The sequence below is a fragment of the Lipophrys pholis genome (genome assembly GCF_963383615.2).
Source record: "Lipophrys pholis genome assembly, chromosome: 5".
Taxonomy (NCBI): Eukaryota; Metazoa; Chordata; class Actinopteri; order Blenniiformes; family Blenniidae; genus Lipophrys; species Lipophrys pholis.
Window position 1 is genome coordinate 2,746,917 of NC_137628.1, and position 19,673 is coordinate 2,766,589.

The window sequence follows — 19,673 nt, forward strand, 5'->3', positions numbered from 1 at the left end:
ATTAGATTAAATGAGCTCGAGGAAAGAAAAGTATTAGAAACTAAAACACGTTTATATAAGATCATTTTAAGCACATTAAACATCAAATTTTTATCAACAGTGATTTCAGTCCTGAACCTTTAAAATCTACAAGTAAATAAACGTGAGAAGCTGCAGCGTTGGTAAATAAAAACACTTTATTTGCTCCCGTTTGATTTTTTTGTACACGTGGAAAAACGAAGCCGTGGACAGTTTTGAAGATGGCGTGGATACCAAGTTGGTCTGTCGCTACGGCAACCAGGACCCTGCCGTCACCGTGGTAACCAGTGTTTGGGAGTAGGCTGGACCATGATCTGCCGTCACCGTGGTAACCAGTGGTCAGTGTTTGGGAGTAGGCTGGACCATGATCTGCCGTCACCGTGGTAACCAGTGTTTGGGAGTAGGCTGGACCATGATCTGCCGTCACCGTGGTAACCAGTGGTCAGTGTTTGGGAGGAGGTAAACCTGATGTCGCCGTCTTCAGTCTTTGAAGCTGAAGTCGCAGACCAGCGACAGGTGGTCTGACGGGTAGCTGAAGGACGGGAGGCGGTTCGGGCCGATCTGCTCCTCGCTGGGCAGGTCCAGGACGGCGTCCACCCTCAGCGAGTCCCGGCTGTACCAGATGTAGTCCAGAGTGGTGCAGCACTCGCCCGTGGGCCGGATCTTCCAGGTGGTGAAGTTCGGCTCTCGGGAGCCGTCGGAGCTCAGCGTCTTGTAGGCCGAGTCCAGGCCGAGCGGCGAGGTGCTGAAGCGCCGGTACACCTCCTCGCTCGGGATGGCGTTGAAATCCCCGCACACGATGAGGGGCACGTCGGGGTCCGCCGGGGGCTTCGGGACCAGGTTCTGGAGGTGCCGGAGGAGGTCCGAGCCCTGAGCGCTGCGCAGCCACTCCCAGCCGGAGCGAGCTTTCAGGTGTGTCACGGCCACGCACACACACCGGCCTGAGCTCCGGCAGCGCAGCGTCGTCACCACGGCAACCTGACAACAAAACACCAGACGTTAGGAAGCAGGTTACTCGGGACCCGTTTACACGACAACGTTTCAGAAAAGTTTTTGCGTTTTTGTTTCAGGAAACTGCTTCTACTGGAGTGCCAGCGCCTCGCATGCCTCCATTGGTGTGTGAATGTGTGAGTGAGTGGGTGAATGTGATGAACAATGTAACGCGCTTTGGGGCTGCTCACGCAGCTGAAAGGCGCGTGGCTCCCCGTGGTGTTCTGGAACCGGACCCACCTGGTTGGTGGGGATCCTCATGGCTGACAGGCGGACGTTGGCGCTGTCCAGCAGCTCGAAGCGGGACTGGTCGAAGAAGAGCGCGCAGCCGTCAGGGCCGTTGTTGCCCTCCACGTCCAGGCAGGGCGACCAGGGCTTGGGGCAGAAGTGGCTGCTGTAGCCGAGGCCGGCCAGGACCGGCTGCAGCGTGTCGTGGTAGTGGTCCACCTCCTGGAGACAGACCACGTCAGGCCGGTGCGTCAGCAGCTCCTCCAGGATCAGGTACTTCCTCCGGGACCAGCTGAGGGCCTCCGGCGGACACCGGACGAACCCGTCCAGGCCTTCGCCCAGAGCTGAGACATGGAGACAAACTTCAGTGAAGAACAACACTGAAACTAACAGGGAACTTCAGCCAGAACAATGAAACCAGCATCAATCTCAAGAGTCTTTAAACCATTAAAACCTAAACTGAACAGAGATTCTTCAAATCAGAAATAAACAGTTCGATGATGTGATTTAATGCTATTTAAAAGGTTAAAAGACTCATTTTGGATTTGGAAGTGTTGCATCTCGAAAGCTTTCATCTGTACAGGCAGAGACTTTATTGTCCACCAGGGGGCAGCAGAAGAAGGCACAAGAGTGATGGATCTCAGGAGTGTTACAACCTGAGAGGACGAGGTTTGACGGCATTTGTCGGGTGAAATTAATTGGAATTCAATATCTTAAACAACGGCTGCTTTCACTACAATGACTCCAACTCACAGGGAAGCTCCAGCAGAGGCGGACGGAGAGGAAGGAAGCTGTAACAGTATCGCAAAGTGGAAATCTGACGCGAGCACTCGCAGTCGCCCCGACATGCACCGCTGCACCGTGTAATTACAATTTCTGCAGCTCGGGATCGAGCTGCAGAGCTGAACCGGAGCGAGCAGAGCTTCAGACACTGAACACGCTGACGTGGAGTCACGCGGTTTGAGGAGCAGCCCACCTTGTGCCAGAATGTTCCACTGCATCACCCTGATGGGGCTGCTGGGGGCACCGTCCCCCTCCCTCAGGTGCAGCAGCTTTCTGTGAAGGCGTGGCGGCCGGCCCCCCAGGGCCTCCTCGCACTGCCGGAGCAGCTCCGCCGAGGCGGGGGGGCCGGCGGGGGAACCATTGTGTGGAGCTTTGCAGAGGTCGGGGTCCAGGTCGGGGTGTGGAGGCTGGTGGGGCTCCAGGTGAGGCGGTGGGAGGGGGAGGGGGAGGGGGCTGCTGTACAGCCTGGTGGCCCCCCCACCCATCGGACACACTGGAGGGAGAAAACACGAGCACAGAGATCAGTCAGCACATCTGCGATGTTAAAACAAGCGTTAACGACCCGGAGCGTCCACCGCCTCGGGCCAAGCTAGCTTCAAGGCAAACTAAAAATAAGTCCTGCTTCCCGATGACTGATTCAGACTGTGGAAGATTTAACCAGTCAGGTGTAATACCACGTTGTGCCACAAGGTGGTGTAGTTCTTTGCAAAGAACCTAAACATTTGCGATTTTATAGAAAACTGCTGAAACTCACTGCTGCCACCCAGAGTACAACAGTGGTATTACTTGGATCAAGCATACTGTATCATAATGGACAAACTTATCATAAAACCTTTGACAGACTAGTTTCATCCAAAGTAAAAAAAAAAACTACAATAGCTTGGTGGTAGTGTTTCTCCAACAATCAAACAACTTCTTAAAATCCTGACGGTACAAGCTTTAGAGTATAAGAAGTAGAAAAAATTTACTTTTGACAAGCTGAAACGAGAAAAACTATTTTTTTTTTTACTTTAAAAAAATAGCTCAGCCTGAGAACCAGTACACTTCATAGCAGACCCCACTGTGCTGGAACTGATTATTTATTAAATAAAACCTCTTTTAGCCACTGAAGATCGTAATCCACTTCATTCGGTGAACACTGGGTCACACATCAGAGGCTGAAACGCATTAAAATTGAAGAAAAAGCTGCAAGAATTACGCAACTGCTCTGCTTCTAGAAATTGCCCCAGTGCCCTGGCCTGAACTGACGGCTGAAACAGACAAACTGTGAATTTTACACTGCTGGTTTTAATCGTCAAGACAAAGAAAACAATTCATCCTTTCAATCACCAAAACACTGTGTTTACTGCAGTTGTAGTTTACTGCAGTTGTAGTTTACTGCAGCGGCTTTACGACGTCAATAAACTCACTTTGTTGAACCAGGGCATTAAATTGCACCAATTGGGCGATTTGAGGATTTGAGGTGTAGTTTTGCTGATACGGCGGCACGCCGGGTTTGTCTGCAGCTCGTCGGGTCAAAGCGACTGTGGAGCCGTCAGGCATCGGGCTCCTCTGGCTCCACAAGCTGTTGACTATAAACATGAATCACTCTGCTGCTTTAAATCCTCTTTTCCCTCCAACTGCAGCCGATTAGCGTAAAGATGAAAACCTGTGCGTCTCCGCCAGTGTTGATCCGGCTCAGAGCCGAGCAGGGGTTCACTTCTCAAAACTTTAAAACACTCAAAGAAATCGTGTTTCTGTTGGAACGCACGGGGCTGAGTGGCCTTTGCAGGTGAGTAACATACGATAACTATACATGGAGGGATTCTCTGCTATTTAACCACGACTGAAGCGACTCGGAGGCCCAGTTCACACACTTCAAGTGAAAATACATCATTTTAGCAAGTTTGTTTCAGAAACATTTCACGTTTGCATGGCAACGTTTTTTTGAAAACAATATCGGTATCGACGGCAGACACGCTAAAACGATGTAGTTTGCATGTTGGGCCACTAGTTGGTGCTGTTGATTGTATTTGTAATGAACCCACACACACACACACATGCAGCAGAGAACAATCCGCTCTAAACACCAACGACAGGAGGACACAGACGTTCTAGTGGACAGACGACCAAGTTGGATTGTTATTACGGTGACTGTCAAAATAAAAGTACCGAGTCCCCGGAGAATCTGGACCGGGAGTCATGACACTCTGGAGGAAGCATTCTTCTTGTCCGTCTACTGAGCACGTGCAGAACTATGAGTTTCTATGGCCGTGGAGACCAGGAGCAGCGTTTTCAAATAGTTGCTGTTTGGCCGGCGTACGCTGCCCGGGAGCGTTCTCAATAACATGGGAGCCACATTCACACATTCACACATTCACACATAGCCCAAGAATTTACAAAAACTAAATATTCCCCCCTCTATGTTTTCCCCAAATTTTCATTGACAAAAACCTGCATTAAAAAGTAAAATGCCAAACCTCTAGGAGGCAGTGGAACGAGACGCGTAAAGCCGTGCTAACCTGGAAAAAACAGCGAGCTTTCAGAGAATCGTCATCGGTGACTCGTAGCTTTGTTTACGTGTAAACAAAAGGCCCGTGAGCACTGAAATATCACCGTTTCCACTGGTCGTCGGGTAAACGGGGCCATGAAAGGTTTTCAGCGACTCCGAGATGTCAAAACATCAACATCAAATCTGCAAAAGCTGCTGCGGAAACGAGCCCGAAGGCAACTTTCATGGTCATGGAACTGACGGAGTGATTCAAACACAAGAAGATATGATGTTTAAGGCTGAAAATACATCGAAATGCGTCTCGGGATGGACTTCATGAGGCTGCCACAGCGAGTCGTACACACTGCAGAGAGTGAGATGACCTTCACGGTGCAACCGGAGCCGCTCGGGGTTAAAGAGCCTGCCGAGCGATTTAACAACTACTGTCACATGTTTCATACGAAGAACGTCTTTCAGCAGGTTTTTGACATTTTTTGCATTGCCGCAGACGCACAAACGTCACGGCATCGGTTATACGAGACGGGAACTCTTGAACCGTCAGTGAGTTTAAACGTCTCGCCGTGACAGAGACAAAACAAGAGTCGGAGCGGCGGAACGGTTTGACTTGACTCAGACGAAGGAGACGGAGGGCAGACCTGCAGGCTGAACGCTCATTTTCTTTCTCGTTCTAATGTGACGAAACTAAATTTAGCTCCACGACATATTCCACGGTACAAAACTATTTATGTATCGGGGTGTGGCGGGGTTCGCTCCCGTTCAAAGAACAACCACCGCAATTCCAAATGGCAGGTCGACTTTTTCCTTTTATTGTCCCCCGAACAGTGCCGGTGCTCGATATTTACAGTGAGAAAAAATATTTACAATAAGAACAGAAAAACATAACCATGATCCCAGCTCTTCCTTTAGCTGGGTGTCGCTCTACAGTGCAACTTCAAGGAATGACTCCAGTCTGCAGCTTTGCCCACTGCTCTTCTACCGTTACGCCCCTCCCAGGGGGGTGATGGAGTCATCTTCACCGATCATAAGTTCATAACACAAACAATAATCACATCCTACTTTTAGGACACTTTCCAAACATTTTCCAAATAAAGTCACGTAATAATTCCTTTTATAAACAAAAATTAATAGTTAAACCAAACACCAAATGATCACATGACCCTAAAGTCCCGCGCAGGCTTCGTTATAAACCCGGGGGTTAACTCCACCCCCGTCTTGCCTGCCACCAGCTCCGCGGCGTCATGTCACCTGGTAAGTGTTGTGTGTGTGTGTGTGTGTGTGTGTGTGTGTGTGTGTGTGTGTGTGTGTGTGTGTGTGTGTGTGAATGTTTGCGCAGGTAAAACACAGCCAGTCCAGGTGTGCACCCCTGGATCACTATGCTAACAGGTGGGGAACGAAAGATGAATTCATTGAATGATGTCATGTGAAACACGGAGGGGGAATGAGGAAATGAGTGTGGCGTGTATCGTGGTGTGTCGTCTGCTACGCAGGGTGTGTATGTGTGTGTGTGTGTGTGCGTTCGGGTGTCACTGCGCGTTCACTGACCGCGGGTCTCCGCTGACTGCGTAACAGCAGGGCGGAGTGCGGGCGGGCGAGCGCGTGCCTGTGTTGTTGCCCCGCTGCTGATGGAGCCGCTCCATCACACAGGGTGTTTTTGAGTCTGCCGGGAGTTTCAGGAAGAGACGGATTTATCAGCTGAAATCCTCTCAGTATTTCTTTTTTGAAGCATTTTGGCCTTAAAGTTCTGCTCAGCGCCGCATAATCCAGGAGAGAAATGGTAAGTTTCCAACAGAAACTGGGAACCATGAATTTATCTAATTTCTGCTCCATTTCTCAATAAAAACGTCTATTTTACAGTTTTGCTCGTCTAGTTTTCCTGCTCTGCATCAGGAAAGGTTTTCTACACTTTTGTCAAATATAAAATCAACCGTTTAATCCCTGAACGCGGCGCTAAATTCTACACAAACTCATTCATTTTCTTCAGCTTCTCCGTTTCCGGGTCGCGGGGGTGTCAGTCTGAGCACCGTCACCCAGATCACATTGCACCGATTAAGAGCCTTCCTGCAGGTGGTGAGCCCACGGGAAGGTGGCACCCGGCGTGGGACACGAACCCTCTACTCTGAGATCGTGGGGCTCATGCTCTACCAACTGAGCTAGCCGGGGGACATTAAACAAACTCAATTAAATTTAAAATTTCACCTATTTTAACGGGAAAAAACTCTTTATTTACCTTGAAGTGAACTCAAGTTTCATGCAGGGAGCAAACATTACATGTACACACATGATTTGTGTACAATGGAATATTAATGCCCCCATATTACTACAGAAAAATAAAGCAGTTGTTTTTTTTTTTTTACCATTTTCACAGAGCTGAGCTGTTTGTGTTTCTAATTGTGACTGAAAATCAAAGTCAAAGCATTTAAACAAAGTTAAAACAAAGACACTCCTACTCGGTGGGGCTGCAGTTTATGGTTATGTGTCATAGAAAACACCGAACTGAAATAAACAATGCTGAAGCGTTCACTCGGGCTCTGCTGATTCAAAAAGACAGAATAGATTCACCAAAACTGAAAGTGCTGCTCTCAACACACACGTCACTTCAAACCCTGAAACCCAAACATCTTCTGCTGCGATCGACCTGATGGAGGAAACAACGCTGCTTCTTACCCATCGTCTCCACGACTGTCCTCTGATCTGTAACTAAAGTCTTCAAAGTCTTCCTCTCAAACGTCACGACGGTCCAGCTGCAGACGTGTGGATGGATGAATGAATGAATGAAGAGAGACGACTTCCCCTGCTGAATATAAAGCCTCGCTGACACAGAGAGAGAGAGAGAGAGAGAGAGAGAGAGAGAGAGAAGGAAGCTCAGACGTCACCAGGCCAGATGGAGTATCACAGGTCATGTGCCCCTGCGCAATCCAAACTGCTGTGTACACACACACACACACACACACACACACACACACACACACACACACACACACACACACACACACACACACACACACACACACACACACACACACACACACACACACACACACACACACACACACACACACACACACACACACAGAGCAGGTGAGTATGACTGACTTCACTCGCAGTCGCGTTGAGACGCAAAAGAACATTTTTTTTTTCTTTTTTTAACTTTTGTTGTTCGTGTGAGTCAGTTTTGTAACTTCCTCAGTCGCCATGTGGAAACACCACAAACGTTATTCTGATTACATTTTCAATGATGTGGTACTTTTCCAAACTGTTAGATCTAATGTGCCCCCCGGCCCGCTCAGTTGGTAGAGCATGAGACTCTCAGTCTCAAGGTTCATGTCCCACGCCGGGCGCCACCTTCCTGTGGGCTCACCACCCGAAGGAAAGGTTCTTAATCAGTGCAGTGTGATCTGGGTGACAGTTCAGCTCAGACTGACACCCCCGTGACCCGGATAAGCGGGAGAAAATGGATGGATGGATCTAATGTTGACAGCAGGAACCCAAAACCATCGTCTTGTGACGAGTGGACAGAATTTTATTTTCTAAAAACGACGGGGAGAAAAAGTGCATATGCATATGCCAGGCCTCTAGGTGGCACTGTAACTGCCACAGAGATTCACCAAAAACAGAGAAGAAGACACCGAGCATGAAAGAATCCTCATATTCAACAAATGATGTGGCCTTACTAAAGCGACGAGCATCAGCAGCTTCTGCAGCTCCACCTGCAGCAGGTCGTCCGCCATTGTTGTTGTTGTTGTTAAGTGACGTCACGGAGAGGCTCACGGGGTTATCGGGTCGCGGGGTTATCGGGTCGAGAGGTGGGGCGATGACATCATCGTTTTCAGCTCCGTGTCCGTCCACATGTCAAAGCTGAGACATGGTTTTCCAATTCGCTGTTTTTAGCCTTTTTGTTATCATCACTTCTTTTACACACCAAAATAAAAGTTGACTGAAGTGTTTTGTCCTGCTCACCATGAAGAGCAGAGTTCAATAAAGAAGTTTTCAGCCTGGAGCCAAACTTCTTATGAGATAAGATTCTTTGAAAACTACTTGAAGTGAAACTTTATTCTCATTTGAACTTTAGAATTGTGCGCCCTCCCTTCACCCTAAGTGTTTTATCGCTGGTCTGTATTTCTAGGTTTTCTGTTTCTATAAGTGAAGTGAGCTGAGCAGAGGGTTGGGGGGGGGGGGGGGGGGGGGGGTGGGTTCCTTTTCAATGCAGCATTATTGTTAAAACACACATTTTTATTACATAATTTACTGTTTTAAATGTAACAGAGGGGGTGGGGATCATATTTGTAAAAAACATGAATAATGCAACAGCTGTAGGAAACGTTTCTGGACATTTCACTGCATTTTTCATTAAAATTGGCTTTATGTTAAGATTGGAGTTTATTTGTTGATTTGCATAAATATTTTCATCACACATACTCTGCACCACAACAAAGAAAAACTTTAAAGTTGAAATGTAAAGGTTACTCCATCCATCCATCCATCTTCTCCCGCTTATCCGTTTCCGGGTGGCGGTCTGAGCACCGTCACCCCGATCACATCGCACCGATCAAGAACCTTGTAAAGGTTATTATGGCTTTAATTTTAACGGTCAAAATGACAATTATCTATGGAAATGGAACAAAAACGACACTTTTATCTCCTGCAATAAGGAGAAACGTTTTCAGAGAGAAACACCAGCGATTCCTTAACGTCCTGACTGAAGACTGGTTCTGTTGGAGTTCGCTCTAACAGAACCGTGTGAAGTCACCGTGTTTTAACAGGTTAACGACGCTGGCTGACGCTCCAAGCATCAAAACTAGAGCGCGTGAAAACCAGACTTTGCTTTGTTATCAACATGTAGCTTTGACGTAATCATCACGGCGCTTTACCCCGTTACTGCGACGTTTGGTCCAAAGAGCAAAGACAGAGTGAGAGCGGCCACACTAAACTACTGATTTACAGTTTGGTTCACAGGCTCGGATGCTCAGTGTGGCGCTGTGAGATGAACACAAAGATCAATCCATGGCTGCTAGACTGTTTCCAAACCCCCTGAATCGCCCCTCATGCTGGAAGCTGTACAGCCAAGTGATGAAGACTCAGTGAAAAGAGGCTGAAGAAGAGAAGCCATGAAAATAAGGAGAATATAAGGATATACTGTAGAAACTATTATATGCGAATTAAAAAAAGAACGAAATTTAAAAGAGCAGAGTCATACATTCTCTTATTAGGATCTGTGTCTCTATCCTTTAACTACATTATGTGTTATGACATGTGTTATTACTACGGCTGTCGATCAATTTAAATCTTCTAATGAGTTAATCACAATGTTAACGATATAAAGGAAAAATTTCCAGTCTGTTTCAGTGGAGTCCAAAGTAAAGTAGTGTATCAGTATTATCAGGACAAAGGCTGAACCTGAATATCAGTCAAATCTGTAAAAAGACATCCATCCATCCACTCCTGCTTATCCGTTTCCGGGTCACGGGGGTGACAGTCTGAGCACCGCCACCCAGATCACATAGCACCTGATTATAGAACCTTCCTGCAGGTGGTGAGCCCACAGGAAGGTGTCGCCCGGTGTGGGACACGAACCCACTACCCTGAGATTGTGAGTCTCATGCTCTACCAAGTGAGCTAGCCGGCGGACTGTAAAAAGACATATATAGTCACATTTTATTTTCCATGTCCGGATGTGACTGCTGCATTAATAATCTTCTTCCAGCAGCTTTTATTCTAGAACCTTCTGTGAATTTGTTCCTGAGCTTTTATCTCATGACTTGTTGTTTTCCTTTCTTGTAAGTTTCTTTTCTCCAGCTCCTCACACGTTTCCCAAAAATCTCTTTGTGTTTTCTGATGGATTTTAAATTTTTTTAGTTCTAATTGCACCATGTAGCTTTGCTTTTTTTTAAGGCATTTTTCTTGCTCTGTCAGTCAAATACAGTAACAAAGGAGGTTTTTCTATGGTAATGTAGCAGCATTCTTTTTTCACATAGTGACATCTAGTGGTAACAGATGGTATGACATGCATAACAGATACATGACAAGTCAAACAACTTGTTGGAACAACACCAAGCAAGTATTCATTTAAGCCCTGATTATTAGTTTTTTTGTGTTCGGGAAACAATGTCTGTTTACAAGGAAACGACAGAAACACTGAAAACAGTGTAGTGAGCATGTTGGGCCACGAGTTGGCGCTGCAGCCACACGCAGTAGAGAACGGTCCGCTATAAACATTAACAGAGGGAGAACGCAGCCTTTCCAGTGGACAGACGGCCAAGTTGAACTGGTATCACGGTGAGTGTCGACGATAAAGAATTGTTCTTACTGTCCATCTACTGAGCATGTGCAGAACGACAAGTGGCTACGGCCGTGGTGACCAGGATCAGTAGCAGCGTTTCAGAAAAGCTCCGTTTTCCCCGTTCAGAGACAAAGTCGAATTGTTTTCAGAGAGTTCTGCGTTCCACGGCCGTGGTGGCGTGGATTCAGAGCAGCAGCTTCTACTCGTACTTCCCTTCTGGTGTGTTCAAGTTCGCTGTGTCAATTAAGATGAGGCTAAATTCTGTCTGACGAATGAAGAACTGAAACAGTCGGACGCCTCCGGTCCAGAAGACCTCCAGCCCGATGAAGGGTTCAAGAAAAATTGAGTTTCAGAGAGTTTACAGGGGCGACTTCTATCTGCAGCCAGAACACAATCATATCAAGCACATACGTGGTTTCCTGCCGCGGCAGACGGAGCAGAAACAGGCTGACGGAGCTTTCATTGGTAATCTGCTCGTTACTGTGACTCACATCCTGGAGGAGAAAACCTCCTGCAGCTCCGGCTCCAAACACTCCGCCTGCGTGTGTGTGTGTGCGTGTGTGTGTGTGTGTGTGTGTGTGTGTGTGTGTGTGTGTGTGTGTGTGTGTGTGTGTGTGTGTGTGTGTGTGTGTGTGTGTGTGTGTGTGTGTGTGTGTGTGTGTGTGTGTGTCATTCTGAAACACTTTGTCTCCGTTTTCTCTAAAAATCTGAATCTGAAATAACAAAGAATCTTGAACTCAGTGAAACAGTTTAAATCTGAAGAGAAAACCAAAGCAAATCCTTAAACTGAACCTTAAAATAAAATCCATCTTAAATGTTTACACACGAGAGACACTGAGAATCAATATCAATAACAGGTCATATTTAAATGCACAATAGGACCTTTGTGAGGCTGAAAATACTATAATGATTCTGTGTAATATAAATTAGGATAAGATAAAGTGAAATTAAATAAGGAAAGGATAAAATGAAATTACATTCAGTCATCTAAAAATGTACTAAAATTAACAAATTATAATAGGATCAAATATAAATACTAATCTATAATAAGGTTAAAGAATGAAAAACTAAATAAAGCTACACATTTTTAACAGCTGAGATCGTATTAAATATATTTTCTTTGTGAAATACAGAATAAAGTAGCTCTATTTATTAAAGGACCATTACAGATATTCATTCTAATGCTTCAAGGAAAGAAAATACCACTTTTAAATAAACAAAACCATTATTTTCCTAATTTCTAATTATTATTAACAGTGATTTTGGGGTAAACTTGTGAGTTGAATTTGACTTTCATTCCTGCTATACCTGCTGAGGTTTTAATGAAATTAACAAATGGACGTGTCAGAACGCTTTTCAATCTAACCAAGAAAACAAAATGGAGGTCATTGTTTTTGGGACCAGAGAGGAAAAGTAAAATTTCAGAAACATCCAGACCCCCGGAGGTCCTCGGGAAGAGTTTCCTAATTGATCAGAGTGAGAAGAAACAAGGTGAAGCAGCTTTTAGTTCCTACCTGTGGAACAAACTTCCTGCTGACACACTCGCTTCGTTTAAATCGGGACTTAAAACATTATTAATAACACAGACTTAATAACAATAATTATTATTATTAACTCAGGCTTTCCAATAAACAATGGACTTTTAACTTATCTTATCACTTTTATCTTAACAAAGCTTTAACTTTATTTATTCTCCTTTTTGAGCCTTTCTCTTTGTTTTCATGTTTTCCTTGGTCTCTTAAGATTCTTAATGGTGTCTGGGTGCGTCCTGCAGCGGTTTGCTGACCGACTGACCCACAATACTGTGAGAAACACCAAACCTTTTAGTAACTTCATACTTTGTTTCCATAAAGTCTTTCAAACATCTGTTTGGAACATTTTCTTCTCCTCACACCGACACGTGTCTGAACGACGTTCATGTTACCTGGGTTTTGGTGTCACATTGCTGCTTTGACCTTTGACCTTAATGCTTCCTTCACTGCTCAGCCCTCACAAACCGGCCCCGTGCGAGCTGGAGCTGTGAAGGCGGTGCCAGCTTATCTTACTCGAGAGATACGCCAGTTTGTTTTTTGTTTTTTTTCCTCATCACACAGTATCAGGAGTATCAGGAGCAAACAGAATTTATTGCAACGCTTCAGGAGTCTCATCATCGGTCACATTTCACACACTCACTCGCACCAGTGATGCAAATTTGAGGTTCAGTAACTTCCTCAAGGGCCTTTCAACATTCATATTTGGATCACATGTAAACGGACGGTACTTGCTAACACTGGCAAAACGTATCGCCGTCGGATGTGCGAACATGCAAAATAATACATATTGCAAAAGACTGACAGAACTCTGGTCAATGATGTTTCCATGGAAGGTGGAAAGCAACAAGTTTCTGAAACTCTGCTGGTGGAACCTGCAGATGCATGTGATGGAAAAAAACAACAACCTAATTTACTGGAATTCATTCATTCTTTTTGGACGTGTACATTTCAATATGTTGTGCTGTCGTTGTGCTTTGTGATGAAAGGGAACTTCACACTATAAGGTTAAAGGTTTGTATTCTATAAAAAAGCATATGACATGTGACAGCAGAGTCATTAATTACCCATTCAGACGTGTCCAGTTTGTTTAAACGAGTTATTCTCTCAAAACCAAGTTGGATTGTTATTACAGTGACTGTCAAAAATAAAAGTACCAAGTCCCAGGGGAATATGGACTGGGAGCCATGACACTCTGGAGGAAACGTTGTTCTTATTATCCATCTACTGAGCATGTGCAGAACAAATAGTTACCAGGTGACCAGGACCAGGACCAGGACCAGTGATTTCACCATTGAACCAGAACCCGAGCGTTCCCATAAAGTTGCGTTTCCAGTCTACACAGAGATGGAGCCTGACCATTTTCAAAAAGTTGCGTTTTCTCCCCGTTTCCAGAATGACAGAATCGGAGCATCTTTCAAAAAGTTCCACCTTAGGAGCTGTTTTCAGAAAGTTGAGGTTTAAGCGGCTCCGAGCAACATTGTCGTCTAAACAGACATCCAAAATGAAATGGAAGTTTTGTGTTTTCAAAACGGTTTCGTGTTTTTTGTGTAAATGGGGCAAAAATGGCCTCCAGAAGGCCAAACCAGCACGACGTCATGGAGTGGCCCCAGTGCTCAGCCTTGTGGAACTCCACTGACATTTCTCATTGGTTCCATCTGCATACATGCATGCATTAGTTGCAGGGAAATTTCCATCACAGATAAAGTCAATCCAGAAAACAGGTTTCCTCTGTGTAAAGACATATGAGCCTTTTATTAACATTACAGACAAGCAGTTTTCTCAATAATGCAAAAGGAAAATGCGTATATCTTCTTCGATAGCTGAAAGATTACTTTTATGGTTTTGTTTGATATCCTTGGATTTAAAGAGGCCAGCCTAACACCATAACACACATTTATAATCCAGCAAAAAGCTGTTTTTCCTATAAAATATCCCTTTTAAGTTGCCTGAACAGTACTTTGGCAGCGGGTTAGTGATGGTCTGTGGAGTGCAGAGAGTCCCGGGTTCCTCCTGGTACTCCTGTCTATTCAACACCATCAATACCAGTCAACTTCATGCTCTCACCATTTGTTTTCTCCAAACTCAGCCACCCTAAACCAAACAGTCAAACCTTCTTTCTTGAGCTTTCGGGTCTAAAATCATCCGCACAGAGAAAAGTACTGTTTGCGTTTCACCACAATGTCGCAGAGAGTGAGAAAAAGATCCCGGTTGTGTTTGAATTAAAACAGTAGGAAGTGTCTTTGTTTGTGGTCGGCACTGATTCCAGATCAGATTTATCAGGATGTGACGACACTTCATGTGACTTTGAGTCGAGTTTAGGAAAATGTGGTCAAACTGCATGAAATCTGATTCATTGTATGAAGTGTCCACATCACAACTTTTCCTTGAATATGTATTTATTTATTTTTCCTGGAGAGACTGGAGAATAACATTACAGGAAAGCACAAGACCTCTTTCCACAATCCAGTTCAAATGTTGACAGGACTTGTTCGACATGCTCTGCTTTTCACAGACAGTTTATTTTGCCTTTACAAATATGAATGAATGACCTTGTTTGTCTTGGCTGTTGAAAACAAACAGTAATCTTTATATGCAGTCACACGTTCAGCTTTGAAAACACAAATTGAAATCCTTCATCACATAAGACTGTTAAGAATTATTATATAAAGAAGAAATGTTTGACCTAGAAAACTGTGGTGACACTTTCTGAGTAAAGAAAAATAATAAACACATTATATTTGAGTCATTAGGTCATAAAGTGACACTTACAGTACTTAAAGCTTCAAGCTGCACTGGTGATGTGACTTTCTTTTTTTATAACTTGTTTCTTATCAAATTTGCAGTTTGTATCAAACATTTAGTTAAAGAGAAGAGCAGTTGTTAACCCTAACCCTCGTAAAGATACGAGTGTGTATGTGTGTGTCCGATGTGAAGCCTGTTGGTGTTTCTGGAAGGAGGGTCAGGTCCTAAATTATTGGGAAGCACTGGCTTAATCATCCACAGCGGAAACTACATTTTAAGACTAAATTCATTTTTAGTATATTTACTTTTCATATGTTTATTTTAATATTATTTTAGTTGGATTGTGGTTGAATGGAAGTGTCGCTGTTGGCTTATGAGCTGTAGGGATAGATAAAGTTTCTATCTATCTATCTATCTATCTATCTATCTATCTATCTATCTAAGGTCATCAGAAAAAATGTATAATCCTGGTGAATTAAAAAATGTCCATGATTATATAAGAAATCATGAGTCAAAGGAAGATATCTCTTGATTTGTTTGCGTCAGTGCCATCTGACTGAAGACGGTCAGTGTGAAGCTTTTGTCTCCGAACTTCTCAGAACTGTGAAATAAAGACTTGAACGCTGCTGGAAAACAACTCTTAGAAGGAGGAAAGTTGTGTCTTTGTGAAGTTAATGAGTGTAAAGCTCCTGGAATGTTTTCACAAAACATCCAGATCATCTGTTTGTGGCGGAACGTTTGAGGGAGCAACTTGTATTTTCACATCATAAAACTGTCTGGAGGCGAGATAAGAGACGACACTAAAGATAGTGAACTGTAAACATTCTAACTTGATACGGCGCTGCCATACCGTGACGCTAAAGATAGAGAGAGTTTACACCCGGGACTCACCTTCTTCACTCGCAGAGGTTTTCTCTTCAGACGATGCTGCTCGGCGGCGCGGCGAGCGATGGACGAAGGTGCAGCGTGGATCTACCTGCATGTGTTTCTGTGCAGCGTTAAAGCCAGGTCACAGTGTGTTCTGCCCCCTGCTGGGAGAAGCTGCTGCCTTCGGCGCTCTCCATTCAGCCTGGAAAGAAACACAGACCGAAGCAAACTGAACACAACACGTACACTTTCTTGCTTTTATTAATTCACAACACTTAATGTTTCAATCATACGTACCAACACCTTTTTTCTCCAAATCTCCAATCTAGAATGTTCTATAATGTCGTTAAATTCACCGGATTATTTGTTATAAAGCCAATATTTGGAAATATATGACTTGTTGATTGTATCACGCGTTCCCCTGTTATTTCATGATGTGCTGAAGTTAAAGCATGTTGAGTTACACGTGAATTTAACACAAAGAAAGAAACTGTATGTAACTAGGTTTTTTACAGCACCTCCAGAGGACGATAATAAAAAGGATTTAATAGAACTTTATTGCCTTATTCTTTTGTAATAAAATACAGAAACGTAAACAAGTCACAACACGAGCATCATCAGCATGTCGAGAAGATGAATCAATTGACTCAAGTCTTTTGATACCAGTCAATGTGTTTTCATGTGTTATGAATAAAATCAGCTCTCCTCCTTCACCACGGTTTTATCTCCCAGCCGTCTGCTGAAGTCCAGCATGTGTGTGTGCAGAAGTGAGCCGACGTGTCCGGCCTGCTGCCTCCTGGCCTCCAGACGCTCCAGCAGAGACTGAATGGAGTCCAGGAGAGCAGCGTGGTTCCTCTGACAGCTCTGGGTGAAAAGCGAGTCCTCCCTCCAGGCCTCCTGTAATGCCTCCCGCTGTTCCTTTGTGCTGTGGACGAGCTGCTGGCTCTCCTGCAGGTATCGCTCTCGGTCGCGCCGCGCTCGGTTAATGTCCTCTGTCATCTGTGTGACGGAGAGGTGCAGCCGGCTGTTCTCCACACGGACCTGCTCCAGTTTCACAGTATTGTTGTAGATGTTCACCTCCACGGCTCTCAGCTCCGAGTTGTGTCTGTTGAGCAGGAGTATGTGACGCTCCTGCAGCTCCTCCAGCTCAGCCTTCAGTTCCTCTTTCTGCTGAAGCAGCACTCTTCGTTTCTCCTCCAGTCCCTTGATAGACATCTCAAGCTGAGTCCTGAGACTGACCAGCTCCTGATAGAGCGCCGTTAATCCCTCGTGCCTCCTTCGCTCCTCATTGTATTTGTTCTCCACCTCTTTCAGGAGCTGCTCTTTCTCCTCCACTTCTCTCTGCTTCTCCTCGTTACTCTTCAGGAGGATCTCGGCTTCTGCAGCACACTTCTCTATTTCCTCACGGTGCATGTTTTCTATCTCTTTGTACTTCATCTCAGTTTGGGTGATGTGGCTCATCAGGATGTCGGCGTCTGCGTTCTTTGGCTCCTGTTGCTGCAGCGCAGCCTCTTCTTGTTGCAGCTCCTCGTACCTTCTCCTCGTGTCGCTGATATCAGATTTGATTTTGGCCACGTGCTCTTTTTGCTTTCTTGTCAGTTCGTCCAGGAGCTGACTGAGCCGGTTCTTCTCCTCCTCCAACTCGGTCATGTTCTTCCTCTCCATGCGGACGTTATCACACAGCTCCTCCTGGTTCTTCTGGAACTCTCTCTTGTTGATGGCGTTGGCTTCCCGGAGCTCTCTGATCTGATTGTCCATCTCTCTGACCTCCTGGTTGTACCTGACTATGGAGGCGATGCGCTCGTCCAGCTGAATCCTGGACCGCTCCAGTTGCTGAGAAACCTGTGAGTGCTCAGCTCGGACCCAGGTCTCTTCTGCATGCTGCTGTTTGTAGATCTCACGAGCTGCAGCCAGTTTTTCCTGAAGACGCCTCCCTGATACTCGAGCTTCTTCTATTCTACCCTCGACTGTTTCTCTTTCTTCTTGAAGACGCTGGACAGTAAGCCGGAAGGCCTCCTCTAACTCACCGGGCTTCTTCTTCAACATTTCTCCACGTTGAACGAGTTCTTGATGCTTTTGAACTTCTGCCTCTAGTTGTTTCTCACACTGACACCGCGATGCTGCAAGCGTCTGCAGATTGCTCTCCAGTCGAGACGTGTGATTGGTGAGTTCCTTCAGATAGGCGCTCGTTTCTTCTTTCTTCTTCTTCACAGCCTCCAGTTCTCTGCTTCGCCTCCTGATGGCTTGTTTCTGCTGCTTGATTCTCTCCTCGATGTGGTCCTCCTCTCTGGAGAGTTCATCTTTCTTTGTGGAGAACGCTTCTCTCTCCAGCACCAGATTTTCCTGTAGCGTCAGCTGGTCTCGTTGGAGATCAGCGATGTAGGACTTCATCTTCTCGGTTTGCTCCCGGGTCTGATCCAGATGGTTCTGCAGGCTACATTTCAGTGTGACCTCTTCCTCCAGACTAGAGAGCAGGGCTTCGTGCTCGGCCTTCAGCTTGTCTCTCTCTGGACACAGAGCTTCATTCTGCTCTAAAAGTTCTTGTTGTTTCTCTGCAGCTTCTTCTCCGAGCTGAGAAGAAGCTCTCAGGTCTTCACGCAGCTGATCGATCTCCTCAGTGATGGAAGTTAAAGCTGCTGCCACCTCGGCTTTTATCTCCTCCCGCATCTTCTCGCTCAGGTTTTGGATTTTGTGCCTCAGCTCGCTGTTTTCTATACTTTCTACTTCGAGCTTTTCGTGTGCGGCTCGTCTGTCCTTCTCCAGCTCGCTGACAGCAGCCGCTATCTGTGCCAGGTGTGGGCGGGCCTCGGGCCCGAAACGGGCTCCGTCCTCCGCCAGGTCCCGGTCAAGCTCCTTCAGGTGTTCCAGAGCCACCAGGACGGCCGGGAAGTCCGGAACCAGACAGGAGGCCATCGATCTCCAGCCCGGTCCAAAGTCCAGAGAGCTGCGTTAAAGTCCAGGGAGCGGCTGTTACCATGGAGACCGTGTGAGTACCGTCACCTGGCAACCAGGAGGAAAAAGTACGCCGCGTGCTACGGAAAGCCCGCCAGGTCAAAGCACCCTCCGTTACCTAACTTTAACCAGAAATGTGGAAAATATTCGCAATAAAGTGAGTCACAGTCAGACAAAACGAAGTAAAACCAACGTTTAGACACACGGACACGTCGAGAGGCGCTGTGTGCTAGCAGACTGGACGAGCACTTTCACTTCTAAGAATAGCTTCCACCGACTCCAAATGCGTTAGAAATGACAAATAAAGGGTTGTAAATGACAGGAAATGAATTCAGCACTCACCTGAAAGGTGTGGAATTGTTCAGACTTCATGTCAGACCTCGCACGGAGTCGGTATGAGTTCAAAGTCCGAGATGAGCAGGCTAACAGCTAACGCTAGACCTGCAACACACTGTCAACAAGGAGCCCGCGGGTTGCCAGGTGAGGAGAATACAGCGCTACACACTGTAGCCTGGAGGTTGCCAAACATAAGCAAAACAGGAGTTTTTAAACCTACAACTGTTCCTCTAAGAATAAAGCACGATTTCATGTTTTATTTCTTACAATTATAATTTAACACTGTCTGAAATTACTGAATTTGTGCAGGGATCGAGAAAACGGATCTGGCAACCGGGGCCGTCGCAGCCTACGGTCGTCATCTGCAGAAAATAGACGTAAAAACATAGAAACAAAACACATAGAAAACAATACAACAAATATATGTCAACACATCGCACGTGTTTTAATTTTTTTT

General features: G+C 45.6%; 2 protein-coding genes across 3 annotated transcripts; both read right to left on the bottom strand.

Moving 5' to 3' along the window:
* Nucleotides 1-153: 153 nt before the first annotated feature.
* LOC308110073 (nocturnin-like) lies at nt 154-19,576 on the bottom strand. Of its 2 annotated transcripts, XM_080464132.1 has the most exons (6): nt 19,223-19,576; nt 15,953-16,130; nt 7,175-7,321; nt 2,213-2,512; nt 1,249-1,580; nt 154-996 (listed from the first exon to the last, which is right to left on the bottom strand). In XM_080464132.1, exons 2-6 carry the CDS (start codon nt 16,041-16,043, stop codon nt 499-501), a joined length of 1,368 nt encoding a protein of 455 aa, XP_080320258.1. In that variant the 5' UTR covers nt 16,044-16,130; nt 19,223-19,576; the 3' UTR covers nt 154-498. The 2 variants fall into 2 exon arrangements, with proteins under 2 accessions (XP_080320258.1, XP_080320259.1); XM_080464133.1 differs by lacking the exon at nt 7,175-7,321 and having other exon boundaries at nt 19,223-19,353.
* ccdc175 (coiled-coil domain containing 175) lies at nt 16,625-18,841 on the bottom strand (the record flags this gene model as incomplete). Its single annotated transcript, XM_080463564.1, has 1 exon — nt 16,625-18,841. One exon carries the CDS (start codon nt 18,839-18,841, stop codon nt 16,625-16,627), a length of 2,217 nt encoding a protein of 738 aa, XP_080319690.1.
* Nucleotides 19,577-19,673: the final 97 nt, after the last annotated feature.